General features: G+C 38.4%; 1 protein-coding gene across 1 annotated transcript; it reads left to right on the plus strand.

The window, feature by feature from the left end:
- Positions 1–11079: 11079 nt before the first annotated feature.
- LOC126062997 (olfactory receptor 1D2) lies at positions 11080–12066 on the plus strand. The gene has a single exon (XM_049861077.1). It carries the CDS (start codon positions 11125–11127, stop codon positions 12064–12066), a length of 942 nt encoding a protein of 313 aa, XP_049717034.1. The 5' UTR covers positions 11080–11124.
- The last annotated feature ends 4785 nt before the right edge of the window (positions 12067–16851 follow it).

Here is a 16851-nt window from a genome sequence, read left to right on the forward strand (position 1 = left end):
TGATTGTCCATTTTGTCATCTGCTGTGATTTTCCTATGTGTTGTACATCCTACCTCTATGATGTCAATGAGGTAGAATTTTAGTGGCAGTTATGTTAATGAGGCAGGATTCAATCCACAGGATTAAGCTGTGTTTTAAGTCAATCTTTTTTGACATATAAAAAAGTGAACAGAGAGACATGTAGACCTCATACCACCAAGAAAGCAGTGCCTGGAGCAGAGCACAGACCCAGGATTCCTGTGCAGAGAAGCTTCTAGACCAGGGAAAATTGATGACGAGGACCTACCTGCAGTGCCAACAGAGAAAGCCTTCCCCTGGAACTGGCACCCTGAATTTGGACTTCCAGCCTACAAGGCTGTGAGAGAATAAATTTATCTTTGTTAAAGTCATCCACTTGTGGTATTTTTGTTACAGCAGCACTAGACAACTAACAGACACATCAACTCAAAGGAGGTTCACAAACAAAGAACATTAAAGAAAACGACCTAGCTGACAAAGCAGCTAAACAAGCTGCTTCCCAATCACCCTTTAAAGATGCCACCCTCATTCATGACTATAATAATTCCACTTTTGATCATGATGAAAAGGAGGAAATAGATAACAGTAGTAGAACAGTTAGGACGCCTGTAAACATGGCACCTGTAAAATGTTGCCCACCAAAATTTGACCCAAAAGAAATTTCAGAATCACTTTTTAAACAACAACAATTAAACCCCACAGAGGAAATTAAAGAATGGGAACAGGCCAGCTGTCATCAGGATCCAACCACTGGATTGTGGATACAGCCTAACAAAAAAAACATTTTGCCAGAATTCTTACATGTCTCTATGATTTGAAATTACTGGCATGATAAAATAGGGATAATGATGGATGAACTCGTCTGGGTTTTAGAAGCCCATTAGTGAGGAGATTTTTCTTTTCTGTAGAGCATGTTTTCCCTCATACTTTTAAAGATCACACTACTCCTTGTTTCAATCCTGTTAATGATCCTCACAAGCTTTTAAATTATGTATAGTCCCTCGCATTGGAGGACTGTTTTAGATAATGAACAACCTTATAACATGCTTATAAAGAATCCCTCTAGGTCTGGAGGAATTGCCTTAAAAGATTTATTTGGACATCAAGAATCAGCGCCTCCCAGAACTCAAACCATTCTCAAAACCAACTCTTCAGACAAAGATTAGGCTGGACTACGAGACAAAAAATGATAGTGGTGAAGAGTGTGCTTTTTGGCTCAAGTAGATACATGAGACTAGATGGACAGCTCCTGTCCGGAGGTGAGGTGAGAAGGCAGAAGGGGACCGGAGCCGGATGTACAGACATGGGAAATACAGGGTGGAGAGGAGGAGTGTGTTGGCACATTGTAGGGAGAGTAACTAGGTTCACATAGCAATATGTGTATAAGTTTTTGTATGAAAAACTGATTTGAATCGTAAACTTTCACTTAAAGCACACACACAAAAAATAAGCCCACATAATGAGATTGAGAAATGAAAAAAAAACATGGTTGCTCCCAATGCCCCATATCTGAGATACGGATGGAACCCAATGAAAACTTAGTTCTCCCCAAATCCCTGCAAGCCCTTGTACTGGAGGCATTGCACATGAATACCCATTTAGGAAGAGATAAGAAGATAGAAATTTTAAAGAAATATTGGTGGACACATTTTTATGAAGCCACTGAACAAGTGGATTCCCAATGTTCAATTGCTCTCAATTTAATGCAGGTAAACCTTACAAGGCTCCACCTGGGAGATTTCCCTTACTGTCAGAACCAACACTTGATCTGCCAGATTGATTTTATATAATTCCCCCTCCCCCCAAGTGGTTACAAGTTTGTAATGATTTGTAGATTTCCTCGCTGGGAAGAAGCTTTACCCAGTCATCTTGCTACTGTCGCATTTGTGGCTAAGAAATTTCATGAGAACTTTATCCCAACTAGGGAAGCCCCAAGGGTCCTTTGTAGTGACTGGGGTCCCAATTTTGCTAGGTAAATAATTAAGGAAATATGTAAAATATGTAAAATCTTCCCCACATATCAAAGACTTCATTGTCCTTATTACCCTCAATCCTTTGGTCTAGTTGAAAGAACTAATGGTATAATACTCGACGAGCCAAACTTTCCAAATTTTTGCAATTGCCTTGGACTAAGGTGCTACCTCTGGTCCTTTTAAATTTAATAACTACTCCCTTTGGACTTCTCAAATTGACTCCTCATGAAATAATCATGCATATGAGGCCACTGAAAACACCATGGCTTGGGTCAGGTGCACCTTAGTCCTTAAAGTGACATCTTTGCTTTTTAATACTTTAAAGTGGTCTTTTGTGGCAGATTTGCCCAATGCAATACATCGTTTGATTTCTTGACTACTGCTTTCATGGGCGTTGATTGTGGATCTAAGTAAAACGAAATACTTGACAACTTCTGTATTTTCTCCATTTATCATGTTGTTGCTTATTGGTCCAGTTGTGAGTATTTTTGTTTTCTTTATGTTAACGTGTATGACATACTGGAGGCTTTGATCTTCATCAATAGGTGCCTCATGTCCTCTTCACTTTCAGCAAGCAAGATCGTGTGATCTGCATATTACAGGTTCTTAATGAGTCTTACTCCAATCCTGATGCCATGTTCTTCTTCATATAGTCCAGGGAGTATTAAATGTTGTATGAAATTTTTGACAAATGGCATTACCTAAAAGACCCATTTAATGCCTTTGCAAATAATAATGTACATTGACAGTAATTATATTTTAGATGGACTCGAGACCACTCCTTGAGTAAGCCATCAGATGTCAGGTTATTCCTGTATGTGGCCTGCCTGCACTAACCCTCAAATAGTAAAACCCAGAAACAAGAGTCTAAAGCTACGGCACAGTGAAGATGTCATATATAGTGCCTGACTACCTTTTCACCATGTACTGTTGCTACTCATACTCTGATTCATTTTTTTTCAATCCACACTCGACAGTCCTGAAAGTGACAGTCCGGAGATAAATGAAGAGTTACATTTGGACAAATCTGCTGCAAAAGACCTTTTTAAAATGTTAAAAAGCAGTGATATTGCATTGAAGACTAAGGTGCACTCAACCCAGACTATAATATTTGCAACCACTTTATATGCATGTGAAAGTGGAACAGTGAATAAAAGGAAGACTGAAGAAGAATCGAAACCTTTGTATTAGGGTGTTGGCAAAAAATACTGAATGTACCATGGACTGCCAAAAGAATGAACAAATTTGTCTTGAAAGAAATACCAGCAGGGGTTCTTTCTGTTGTGTGCAGAGTCACTATGAGTTGGAGCTGACTTGATGGTACCTAACAGTAATAACAACCTTTTGACATGCATAGCAACCCAAGGTCTTCAAGGCTTAGTAAATAAACAGCCATACAGAATAAACATATGCTCAAAGTCCGTGCAGAAGAAAGCCTCAAAATTCTTATCAAAAGAAGGGTATGTGTAAGGGAATTTTTTTTTTAATTGAGGCACCCGATAAGATCTGAAATGGTCTGCTTGAGGATTGGGTGCAATTCCTTGGCTAGTGGTTCCATTTTCACCCTAGCGGCAGCAGTTCTCCATGCTGTTTCTAAGAGAGCAATGCCTGGTAATAATGACATAACTACACTGCAGCTCCCGTAATGGAGGAATGTCCAGTAATGATGATATAATTACACTAAGACTCCCTCCCATCACATACCTTTGTAACTGCCACACTGTAATCAATCTAAGAAAGATATGTATATACCTTTAAGCCAATAGCCTTACTAGCTTGCATCACAGGAAGTCCTGCCTTACAAGTTCCCATCACAGGAAGGGCTACCAAACAATGGTCTACTACCAGTCAAGTAATGTCTTCCAGTGATCTAAGTTTGTAAATACTAATCAAGTAATGTGCTTCATATCCTTTGTTCTCCCCTTATAAAATAGCACTGCTGAGTCACCATATTGCATTACTAGATTCCACTGCATGGAATTTAGTCTATCCCTGTTTGAGCTGATTCTGTATTTTCAATGAATCTCTCAATTTTACATTAATCAGAGTACATATGGTTACTCTACAACAGGTTTGACTTGTAAATTGGAAGAATAATCAGATATGGGAAACACTTTTCTTCCCCCTCCAAGCACATAGAAAATCTGGATAATTTATTTTTAACTTTTAAAAAATGGTCAAGCTTGTAAATCTAGAAAGAAAAATCACCCGAAGTGGAAAGTGAATCCTTAGCAACAAGGAGTTGAATTGGTGGCCTCTGGAATGACTAGGAACCACAGGGGATGGGACTTTATCTCCCATAGAGCCAGAAACTAAAAGTCACAGGGCTTAGGTGAGGTGGGTTTCAGAACTGGATTTCTTATATTAAAAAAAGAAAAAAATGAAAAAAAGCTGAGAAAGCTCTACCCCATTCATAAATAGAGCCTGGAAAATTTCCACCCACAGACCCAGGATCATAGCTTGAAGTAAACCACCTAGAACTTTTCATTCTTTGCATCTCTTTTTCTCTATGTGCCATGTCTTGGTAAAAACCATCAGTTTGATCTTTCAGCTGGGTCCATTCTACTACTTGAGTCACTTTTTTTTTTTTAATTTAAGGATTACATTTTTCAAATGGACTCCAGACCTTAGTTCTCAAGCCAATGACTAGGTATGCATATCCTGAGCATTCTAAGCAGGGCTAACATACCATTAGATTGGAAAATGAAAATCAAAACCTCTCCCTACTTAATGTATAATATTAGGTATGATGTCTCCATTGAGTCATTTTTAATTTGTTTGCTTTTTAAAACAAACAAACATGCATAACATGAAGAGTAAGGAATCTGTACACACATAAATGCCTCTTGCATACAGTATGTTAGGGAGGATACTCAAGAAACTTACAAGTCCCCTCTGGAGATGGGAACGGGGACACCACAGTAGGAGAGAGAGTTATTTTCACACTGATTATTTGCTTATCTGCTTGCGTTTTTTTTCATGTACCCATATTACTTTTTAAAAAGCATATATATAGATTTCCAAAGAAAAATAAAAAAATGTCTGCCCCTTCCCCCATTCCCTTTTTAAAACCCCAGGAGTAATAACCACTATTAACAGTCCCAATGTGCACACTTTCAGATATACATCTTTTCTTCCATACGTTTTCTCGTTCAATGATGTGTGCCTATCTCTACATATGACATCGTGGGATAAATTGTACTTAAATTGCCTAGACATAGCAATAAGGCCCTATGTTCTTGTTGTATTCACGGTCAGAGTGACAGAGCAACAGATCAGTGATACACACGTGAACCTAGCAACGCAACTGGAGCAGCTTTCACCAGCTTGCCACGTGGCACTGCCCATGTGACTAGACCACTGCGTCAGTACTCAGTACCTGTCCCAGGCTGGATTACAGAATATTTTCTATCTTCGGTTTTATTGTTCAGCAAGGTTCCCCACTGTTTCCATTCTGGTGTGTGCAGCTTCAGCCTTTTAGCTACGTATGAATGCTCAACAAGACCCAGGTGTGAGCCTCTGCAGGGAGGCTGGACCAGCCTCTCCCAGGTGTATTCAATATTGCAAAAATGCTCAGTCTTCTCCAAATTAATCTTTAGTTATATTGCAATCCAAATAAAAATTCCAAAAGGACTTTATAAGGAAATTGACAAGCCTATTCTAAAATTTATATGGAAAGGCAGAGCCAAGAATAGTCAAAAAAAACTACTGAAGAAGAAGAAAATACTGAGGAGGGGAAGAAGGAGAACAAGAACAAGAAGAAAAACAACAACAGGTTTACATATACAGTCACTTGACTAATCTTTGATTTTGTGCTAAAGATTGTGTTAGAAAATTTATTAAGATAAATAATTTGAAGTCTAGGGTGGTGTTATTTCCTATAAATATGGTTTTGAATTGCTTTTACTTAGTATTTGGGGCCACTAGGTATCTGGAATCATCCTAATCCAGCTTTGGTGTTACAGATTTTTCTAGACCACTGATGACTCAAAGCCAGGCTACACTGTATGTGAATTCTGCTTTACTTCTGGCTTGCTCTTACTCTTAGGACACTTTGAAGATTGTTATCCAATATGGAATTGGTTTACTCCTTGTAAACAAGATTCATTTCCCAAGGCCTTTGCCTGTAGATAATAACATTGGAGCAATTACCCATGTGCATCTCAAGAAGCTCTCTTGAGATTGCTTCCCCAAAGCTTCTCTCAAACTGACAAATGGGCCTGAGGTGGTCCTGGTTCAGCCTCTTCTTCATGAACTTGGGATCTAAGCATCAGTCCTCAGATCCCCTAGTCCTTAGATCTCCCACCCAGGCCCTTACATTCCCCCTCCTTTTTTGCAGGGATAAAAGATCCAGGCACCAATTCACCTGCTTCCCACCTTTATCCTATTCTGGCCACAAGTCCCAAAACCCTATACAGAAAATGATGTCTTAGGATCTTTGTTGCTTGGGAAACCCTCTGTCCTAACAGGGTCGCTATGAGTCGAAATCAACTCGATAGCAATGGGGTATTATGTTGTGTCCTGGCTGAGTTATCATGGAGTCGAGAACAGTGGAGGCCACGGAACCAGTGAACTCTGAAAGCAGCACAGAGCAGCCAGGTAAGGCCCGAGGTCTCAGGCTCACTCCTTTCCGCCCTTTCTTTTCTTTTCTCTATTATCTCTCTGTCACAAACATACTCGCATACTCTGGAAAGTCTTCAAGCAATCTAATCCCTTAGCGTTTATAGGTAATATAACAGTTCCTCCTACCTTTTTAGTATTCTGCTGTTTTCAAAGTGCTTTCACACATCCCTCTAAATCTGGGGGAACAATAGCAAGCTTCTCTCTTAGCCGCACAGGTAGCTGGGGGCAGAAAGAGAAATTTTGAAGTTCTGCTCCTCCCTGAAGAAAGTCCTCCAACTAGGACCTAGGAGAGAGCAAGTCCCATGTTCCTGGCTGCAGCAGAACTGGGATGAGAGTGAGGGAGACATCTTGGTTCACATGACTCACATTTCTTATCAAATTTCATAGATTTTTTTGAATAGATGTTTCCTGAGTTGCTGTTTGCCTTTAAGGCCACTTCCTCCAGAGGCTTTAAATGTTTCTTTGTTTTTTGATATAACTTTTATCGGTTTTACTCAGAAGTGCATCAGTGGAGCTCCTAATGCTATCATACTGGAATTTGACCACCTACTCCATTATATTTTAAAATTTTGTAATCTTATTTTCACCCAAAGCAAGCTTTCTTGATAGTGGACCTTTATCTTTTAATAGATACAATACACCCATGACAGTAAGATCATGAATTAAATTTCTAAGGGGATCATTTGCCTGATTATTTGGAACGAGGGAGGGAGGCCCTTCTTTCAGAATTGGAGTCTGTTCAAATGACTGGTGTTCTAATCTGTCTATTTATAAAGAGGCATGTTGGGATTTATTATGAGTTGCTTTAGAGGGGATAGAAGAGTTTCCCAAAATGAAATGATAATTATACATACCATATTAAAAAAAGAAAAGAAAACCTGTTGCCATTGAGTCGATTCTAACTCATAGCGACCGTATAGGAAAGAGTAGAACCACGCTTAGGGTTTCCAAGGAGCAACTGTTGGATTCAAACTGCTCATCTTTTGGCTAGCAGCTGAGTTCTTAACCACTGAGCCACCAGAGCTCCATATCCTATATATGATACTATAAATTCCAAGAATATAAGAGAAATAAAATAATTAGAGAATTAAAGAAAATTCTAAAATGAGTGGGAATGTAATTTTTAGATTGACAAGAACACTCTAAATCAGGTAAATTAATAAAAGAAAGCCACTGAATAGAGCTTGGTAAATTTTTTAAAGATTAAAGAAAAGTAATACAGGCAGAAATATTAGTTTCCACACCAAGAAAAAAAAAAAAAAAAGAACAATAAGTGACTTTATTGACTTGAAGAAATTCCCCCAGCAAATCGTTGAGTGAATAAAAATGAGTAAATGAAAAAAAAAGGGAAGTATGCTTATCAAAATGTTAATAGTGGTTGCCCTAATAAATTTATATATTTGGAATATGTTTTACTTTCTTTAATTTATGTTTTTCTGTATTTCTTGAATTCTTCACAATGGAAAATTTTCTTTACAACCAACAGTTTGCAGTATAGTAAAAAGTTATTCTTATTTGGAAAAAAAAAATTCATGGAATATCTTTAAATTTTTATATGTTAAGCTATTAAATATATTTCAACAAATTCCAAATAGTAGAAATTGATGATAAGTGAATACAAGTTTAAAATGGAAGCTATGCAAGCCAAATTATACGAAAACATTGATAAGGATGGACATGCAAACAAAAAACAAAACAAAAACACCTGAACTTATAAATGAGGAGAACCATCTCATTTGTCAATATAACACAAAAACCTAAATAAACTGTTGTTTTTGTTGTGAGGTGCTATCAAGTCAGTTCTGATTCATAACGACCCTGTAGGACAGAGTAGAAGTGCCCCGTAGGGTTTCCAAGGAACAGCTGGTGGATTTGAACCTTTTGGTTAGCAGACAAGCTCTTAACTACTAGCTACAAGGGCTCCAAATAAAGTATGAGCAAATCAATATCAGTAATTTACACAGGGAATGCAAGTATAGTTTAATATTAGGAAAGTTATTAACATAATATATCCGGATAGACACAGAAAAAATATTTGATTAAAAATGCAACGGTCATACTTGATTTTTAAAATACTATAGGTAAGATAGTGGTGCAGTGCTTAAGTGCTCATCTGCTAACCCAAAGGTCAACGGTTCGAATGCATTAGCTACTCTGCAGGAGAAAGGTATGGCACTCTGCTTACATAAAGATTACAGCCTAGGAAACCCTACGGGGCAGTTCTATTCCGTTCTATAGAGTCGCTAAGAGTCAGAATCAACTCCACGGCAATGGGTTGTAGGTAAAATACAAAGAGAAAGATAGTTGCTAAATATACACATCCATTTCTGATTAAAGCTCTTCATGGCTCTTTACTGCACCAAGAATAAAATTTTAAAACCTTAGCAAAGCTCTGAATGATTTGGCCTCCGCCAAAAGCACAACCCTACATTTCACCAATCTCCTCTTCTCTCCAACCAGCTTGTTTTGGTTGTGTGCGGCTGAGTTGACTCCAACTCATAGTGACCCTGTAGGACAGAGTAGATCTGCCCCACAGGGTTTCCTAGGCTGTAGTCTTTATGGGAGCAGATCGCCAGATCTTGTCTCCCGTGAAGTTGCTGGTAAGTTTGAACTGTTGACGGTTACAGCCGATCATTTAAGCATTGAGCCACCAGGGACCTCCACTCCAGCCATACTGACCCATATTTAGCTCCTTAAGAGCTACAAAATCTTTCCCACCTCAGGGCCTTTGCACAAATAGCCATCTGCCATACTCCTTCCCCAGCACTTACCAAGACTGGCTTTTTGGTCGTTCATGTCTAAAAAGACACCAGAATGTGAACAGTGGTTATCTATCTCTACATGATGAAATTTGATATAATTTATTTATATTTCTTCCTTTATGTATTTTGGATTTCTAAATATTTATTGCATATACATTAGGTTTTCAAAAGGAAAAATGGATATGATAAGCTGTTTTAATCTTTAGTATATTTGCAATGTGCTTGGTAAGATATGGAATATTGCCAAATTTCCTAAATTTGTCCCCGAATAATTAGCTCTCCCAATGTCATTTATTGAATAATGCAACATTTACCTGCTGATTTAAAGTGCTTCTAGAACAGTCCACTAAATCCCACGTGTGCTTGGCTCTGTTTCTGAAGTTCCTGTCCATTGCTGTTGATCATCCATCCTAGCACTGCTCCCAAGCTGTCTAAAGTCCTTGATATTCCACAGGGCAATATCAAAATTTTCAAAAATTTTTTTCAAAAATTTTTCAAAATTTTCGTGCATTATTTTTAGAGGAAATTTACTTTCTTTTTGTTTCTCAAAAACCCTGTTAGTATTTTAGATTCATTCAGGCGAACATGTGCCTTTGCAGAATTTTACCTTTCTATCTGAAATCCCAGTATGTCTGCCCATATGTTAAATCTTGATTTTATTCCCCTTTGGAGAACTGAAGGTCCTGCCTAATTCTTAGTAACATCTGAATGCATAGATTAGTTTGTTGATAATATGGATGGGATTGTTTCCCATTATATTTCAATCTGATTATTATTTAATAGCATAGTAATACCAAAAAAAGCAAACCCAGTGCCGTCGAGTCAATTTCAACTCATAGCAACCCTATAGGGCAGAGTAGAACTGCCCCATGGAGTTTCCAAGGAATGCCTGGCAGATTTGGACTGCCGACTCTTTGGTTAGCAGCCATAGCACTTAACCACTACGCCACCAGGTTTTCCAGCATAGTAATAGGTAATATTTATTGAGTCCTCACTGCATGCCAGGTCTTTGTGTTAAGCACTTTATTACTTAACTTTGTCCTCACCCCAACCCATTTTCACATGAAGAAACTGAGTCTCAAAGAGCTTCAGGCAACTTACCTGAGGTTTCGTAGCTCATGAGCGGCAGAGCTCAGACTTAGATTTAAGCATTTTGACAGCACAGGTTTAATCATTGGGAATGCGTTTAGTTTATCTATTTTTGTTACTGGCCATTTTATTGAATTCCCTTTTTATTTCTAATAGTGTTCCAATTGATTGTCTTAGGTTTTCCAGTTAGATCACCATATCAGCAAATAATCATAACCTTTCCTTCTCCTTTCCAATATGTTTACGTTCCCTACTTTGTCCAGCTGTACAACACACACTTCTTAGAATGCATATACCTATTTTAAATATCATTTAAAAACTTATACAATACTGTAATATGTAAAGGCAATCTGTAATCTTTTAACACTTCTGCAGGTATTGCAAACTAATAGGATTTAAAATAAAATCATAAGCATTATTTCTGTAACATTGTGTATGGCACATTAAAAGTTGCTAGAATACTTAAACTACATAAAGAATTCCCATGTTATGTTTTTGACTCTGTTAATACCTTGTTGCATATTTGAAAAACATGTAAAGTCTAGTTTAAGACATTTTTAATGCTAAGAAAACTCGATCTTGCTTATCTGAATGTCCTTATTCAATCGAGGGCACTTGATAAACATTTGCTGGTGCTAACGTTGCAGACTGTTGGGGAAATGGATGGAGACAACCAGACCGGGGCTTCCGAGTTCCTGCTCGTTGGGCTCTCAGAGAAGCCCGAGCAGCAACGAATACTGTTTTGGATGTTCCTGTCCATGTACCTGGTCACAGTTGTGGGAAATGGGCTCATCATCCTGGCCATCAGCTCTGACTCCCACCTGCACACTCCCATGTACTTTTTCCTGGCCAACCTCTCCTTCACCGACCTCTTCTTTGTCACTAACACAATCCCCAAGATGCTGGTGAACCTTCAGTCCCAAAACAAAACCATCTCCTACACGGGATGCCTGACACAGCTCTACTTCCTGGTCTCCTTGGTAGCCCTGGACAACCTCATCCTGGCCGCAATGGCCTATGACCGCTATGTGGCCATCTGCCACCCCCTCCACTACACCACAGCCATGAGCCCTGGCCTCTGTATCTTGCTCCTGGCCTTGTGTTGGGTCTTCTCTGTCCTCTACGGCCTCATCCACACCCTCCTTATGACCAGAGTGACCTTCTGTGAGTCCCGGAAGATCCACTACATCTTCTGTGAGATGTACGTCCTGCTAAGGCTTGCGTGTTCCAGCACCCAGGTCAATCATACAATGCTGATTGTCACTGGCTGCTTGATCTTTGTCGTTCCCTTTGGATTCATGATTGTGTCTTATATCTGGATTGTCAGAGCCATCCTCCAAATACCCTCCACCTTTAGGAAGTACAAAGCCTTCTCTACCTGTGCTTCCCATGTGGCTGTGGTCTCTCTTTTCTATGGGACACTTTGTATGGTCTATCTGCAGCCCCTCCACACCTACTCCATGAAGGACTCAGTGGCCACAGTGATGTATGCTGTGATAACACCCATGATGAACCCTTTCATCTACAGCCTGAGGAACAAGAATATGCATGGAGCTCTAGGAAAACTCTTCCTTGGAAAAGCTTTTCAGAGGTTGACATAAGAGTAATTTTGGAAAGAGAGCATTTAAACGGAGATCAGGAATTCCCTCCACCATGTGCAAAGCATTAGTCTGTGGAGTACGCAGGAGTAGTTAGGATATAGATACAGCTCAGAATAAGATTATAGATCAGTGGTGAAGAAAAGACATATACATGTAACCCAATGTCCCCTAGACTTCACCAGCCTTGGCCATAAATATGGTCACGCTACTAACACTAGAATTTTGCAGGATAAAATCCAACTTGCCTAACCACAGGGCTACAATGCCATTGTCTCATCCTTATCAAAATATACTCAATTGGAACTGGCATAGGATGGGATGGTCTCTTCTGTCCTCTAGGACATGTCCACTCATGTTCTTGAGTTCTGCAATCAATGCCTTTGGAAGCAGCAGTCAAGAAATCAAATGATGCATTGCATTGGGCAGATCTGCTGCAAAAGACCTCTTCAAAGAGTTGAAAAGCAAAGAAGTCACTTTCAGGACTAAAGCCATAATATTTTCAATCACCTCATATGTATGCAAATGTTGTACAACGAATAAGAAAGGCCAAAGAAGAACTGATGCCTTTGAATTAATGGTGTTAGTGAAGAATATTGAGTATACCATGGATTGCCAGAACAAGGGACAACTCTGTCTTGGAGGAAGTACAGCCAGAGTGCTCCTTGGAAACAAGGATGGTGACGCTTTGTCTCACATACTTTGGACATGTTATCAAGAGGGGCCAGTCCCTGGAGTAGGACATCACGCTTGGTAAGGTACAGGGCCAGCTAAAGAGAGGAAGATCCTCAATGAGATGGGCTGACATAGTGGCTGCAACAATAGGCTCAAACATAGCAACGATTGTGAGAATGGCACAAGACCAGGCAGAGTTTCGTTCTATTGTACACAGGGTTACTATGAGTCAGAACCAACTGGGCAGCAGCTAACAACAACAACTGTAGGTTCCCTGAGGAAGGGTGCTCCTTTCCTGATGTGTCAGGCTCAAATCCCACTGCTTCATGCTGACTCACAGTCCCTCTGGACAAGGATGTTCCTCTCTTTTCTTTCGGAGTTGATTTTTATCATTTGAGTCCAAACAATATTGCCTGTGCCTGTCTGTGGCATTTCTAAGATAGAGCTTGGCATTGGAAGGTAATCCTATGCTTTATTTCTGTGGTTCCTTGCCTTTCATCTCTTCTTCACACAACTCCATCCTTTCCTCATGTCATGTCATGTCATGCCATGACATGTCCTGTCATGTCAATACATGCTTATGAACAGGAGTGGTGTTGGCAGCAGTAGAGAGGGAGGAGAGAACTGTGAGACCCTATATCTACTTAGGTTCAGCAAGCCTTGTATAAATGAATGGATAGAAAGTAGTGTGTAATAGCTGATGAGCAGTTTAGTCAGTAGGACTGTGGCAGTTTGAAGGAGGGAGCAATCATTTTTAGATGAATCAGCAGAACCAGGAATTGACCTAGACTTTAAAGGACAAGTAGAGTTGAACTGATTTGATGTTCATTCAGTCATTCATTAATTCATTCAACTGATAATGACTTAGTGCTCATTAGGGCCCTCAAACTGGTTTACAAGCATGAATAAGGAGCTCGCAGTCTCCTGGGGAAGTAGACAATGATTACAGTAAATTAAATGGACCTAACTCATCAGTAAAGGCAATGTTTAACAGGTTTACTAAATAGTAAAGTACAGAAATATGATATCTAACAGAGGCACGCCAAAAGCACAAGAATACACAAAGGTTGAAAGTAAAAGAATAGAAACAGACATATTGGGAAAATACTAATCAAAAGAAAGCTGAATATAATTATATTAACATCTCATAAAAGAAACTTAAAGGCAAAAAGCATTATTGAACTTTTCCAAGACACTCTGTGAGATAAAGTTTAAGCCTTGTCACCCCTTTTTTGCAGGGGCCCCTTCCAAGGCCCTTAAAAAAAAAATTGCCTTTGAGCCAATTCCAACACAGGGCAACTGCATGTGTTACAGAGTAGAAGTGTTCCATAGGTTTTCCTTGGCTGTAATCTTTACAGAAGCAGAATGCCAGGCCTTTCTTCCACAGTGTCTCTGAATGGGTTCGAACCATCAACCTTCAGAATAGTAGTCTGGTGCAAAACATCTTATACCACCCAGGGGCATCCAAGGCCTTTACTTAATTTTTTCTTTGTAATATTTTTTTCTTACGTGGGACCCCCAGACTACATAGCTTCAGGCCCCAAAAACATGTGTATGCCTAGTCACTACTTAAGTCACTAAAATAAAGCAATTTTAAAATTGCTTTTACCTAAAAGATAGTCTCAAAATATATGAAGTAATTTTGGCATAACCATAACGAGAAATTGACAGAATCACCACCAGCTCTCTCTTGATTTTTGGTGAGTCAGATGGACAGAGGGTTGGTAAAACTGTGAAGGATTTGAACAGCGTGGTGGTTGACAAACTTGATCTAGACTTATGTAGAGCTCTGCATCCTACAACTGGAAAGTGAATATTATTCCTAGGCACATGCTGAACATTTGTAGAAAAGAGTCATATACCGGGTCATAAAGAAAATCTCAACAAATTTCAAGGACTATATGAGCCAAGCACAGTTTCTGATCACAACCAGCCGATTGGTTTGGGAGTTAATAACAGAAAGGTGAATGGAGAACCCCCAAATGTTTGGACATTGGGAACCATCCTGCTAAATAACTCAGGGTTCGAAAAAAAATCAAAATGGAAACATCTAGAACTGAGTGATAATAAAGACTTGTAGGATATGGCAAGCATGGTGCTTTGAGGGCAATGACAGTCTAAAATAATTATACTAGAAAGAAATAAAGTGTAATGCATTTTGAGCTAAATATTCATCTTAGGACTCTGGAACAAATAAGCAAAGAAATGACATCAGGGAACATAGAAGAAAGGAGACAAAGGAATTGGGAGTAGAAATCAATGAAATAGAAAATAAAATATAATGGAAAGAATGAAAAAGCCAAAGGTTGATTCTTAATAAAAAATAATGGAGTGGAAAAACATCTGAAAGATGATCAAAGGAAGAAGAGAGAAGACACAAACAAATACCACAATGGGAAAAAAAAGGGGGGGGGATAAAATCAAGATTAGAATGATTACAAGAGAATATTACCAACATCCATAGACCGAAAATTTTTAACATTTTGACAAAATGAATGAATCCCTGCAAAAATATGACTTGCCAGAGCTGATTCAAGAAGAAATGAAAACATTGAATAGTCCTATAACTATTAGAAGAATTGAAGCAATGGTAAAAAAATATTCCCAAATAAGAATACATACACATTCATCAGATGCAAACGGTTTTACAGGCTAGTTTCAGCAAGTTGTGGATCATCTAATTTTCTTATAATTCTTTCAGAGGGTCGAAAAAGAAATAAAACTTCCCAATTCATTTTATGGGTCAGTATAACTCACACTAAAGCAAAAAAACAATGCAAGAAAGGAAAGGTTCAGGGGTTAATTTCATTTAAGACTGTAAGTATAGAAATCCTGAACAAAATAATAGTAAATTGAATCCAATAGAGTGTTCTAATAATAATACGAGATGGCCAATTTGGGTTTATCACAGGTATGTAAAGATAACTTAGTATTTTTTTATTCATAAATGTTCTTCACTATACTGACAGATTGAAAAAAAAAAAAAAACTTGGTTATATCAATAGATGCGGAGAAAACACCAGATAAAATTTTAAACAAAAAATGTCCTTGATAAAGCAGTAAAATTATTTTATTAAATCTCAACCCTTGAGCATTATCTTTTTAATATTCTCAGTAATAAAATGGGAAGTACACATAAAACACTTCTACACCACAAAGTACAATGGTTGTCTTGAGAGGATATACTTGTGTAATTGTTTGAGTTTGAGCTGAACCAGCCACTTCGTGGAACACCATTTTTATTTGAAAAGAACTGGCTGATAAACTATGGCTATTCAGACTTGAGTATTTGGCAGGTATTTTCTCAAAAATGAAAAAAGTGGGCTTGTCACTATAACGAAAACAACAGACAGTATTTGTCACCAGCAATAATATTTGAGCTTTCAAGCAAATTATTAAAATTTTGGAAAATTTGTATCTGCCATGGTGATCTTGACAGCTTGTCAATACTTTAAGACTTTTCTGATGAAATCAGTAGTGACATATAGACAAGTAGATAGATCAGTAGATAGATACAGATATGCAAGATCATATAATGAAATGTATCAACATCTAGAAGATCCATATGACTCAGTGAATCAATATTTTTCGAATGATCAATGCATTACGTGACAAAGTCACACATGGGTAAACGATTGATTCAAAATGCAAGTTAGGTCAACAGATTTTAATGTCAGAGAGGATAAAAAGTTCGTTGATATGCGCTATCTAACTCCACATTGCTACTAACCTTTAAGAAATTAGCAACAAAAACAACCCAAGTGCCCACCAATGATGAATGGATAAACAAAATATGGTATATACATACAACGGTATCACTCAGTCATAAAGAGAAAAAAAGTTCTGGTATAGGCTATGAGATAGAGGAACCTCGAAAACAAGCTCAGTGAAATGTCAGATACAAAAGAACAAATATTTCAAGGTCCCACTTAAATGAAGTGGGGCTATGAATCTCTAGAATAGGCAAATCCATCAAGACAAAAGAAGATTAGTGGTTACCAGGGGCTGGGAGGAGGGAGGAAAGCAGAGTTTAAAAAAAAAAAAAAAAAAAAGATTGATAATGCCCATTGTCGGTGAGGTCTAGAGAAACAGCCACTTCCATGCACTAATGAT

This window comes from Elephas maximus, chromosome 19 (assembly GCF_024166365.1).
Source record: "Elephas maximus indicus isolate mEleMax1 chromosome 19, mEleMax1 primary haplotype, whole genome shotgun sequence".
In the NCBI taxonomy this organism is placed as follows: domain Eukaryota; kingdom Metazoa; phylum Chordata; class Mammalia; order Proboscidea; family Elephantidae; genus Elephas; species Elephas maximus.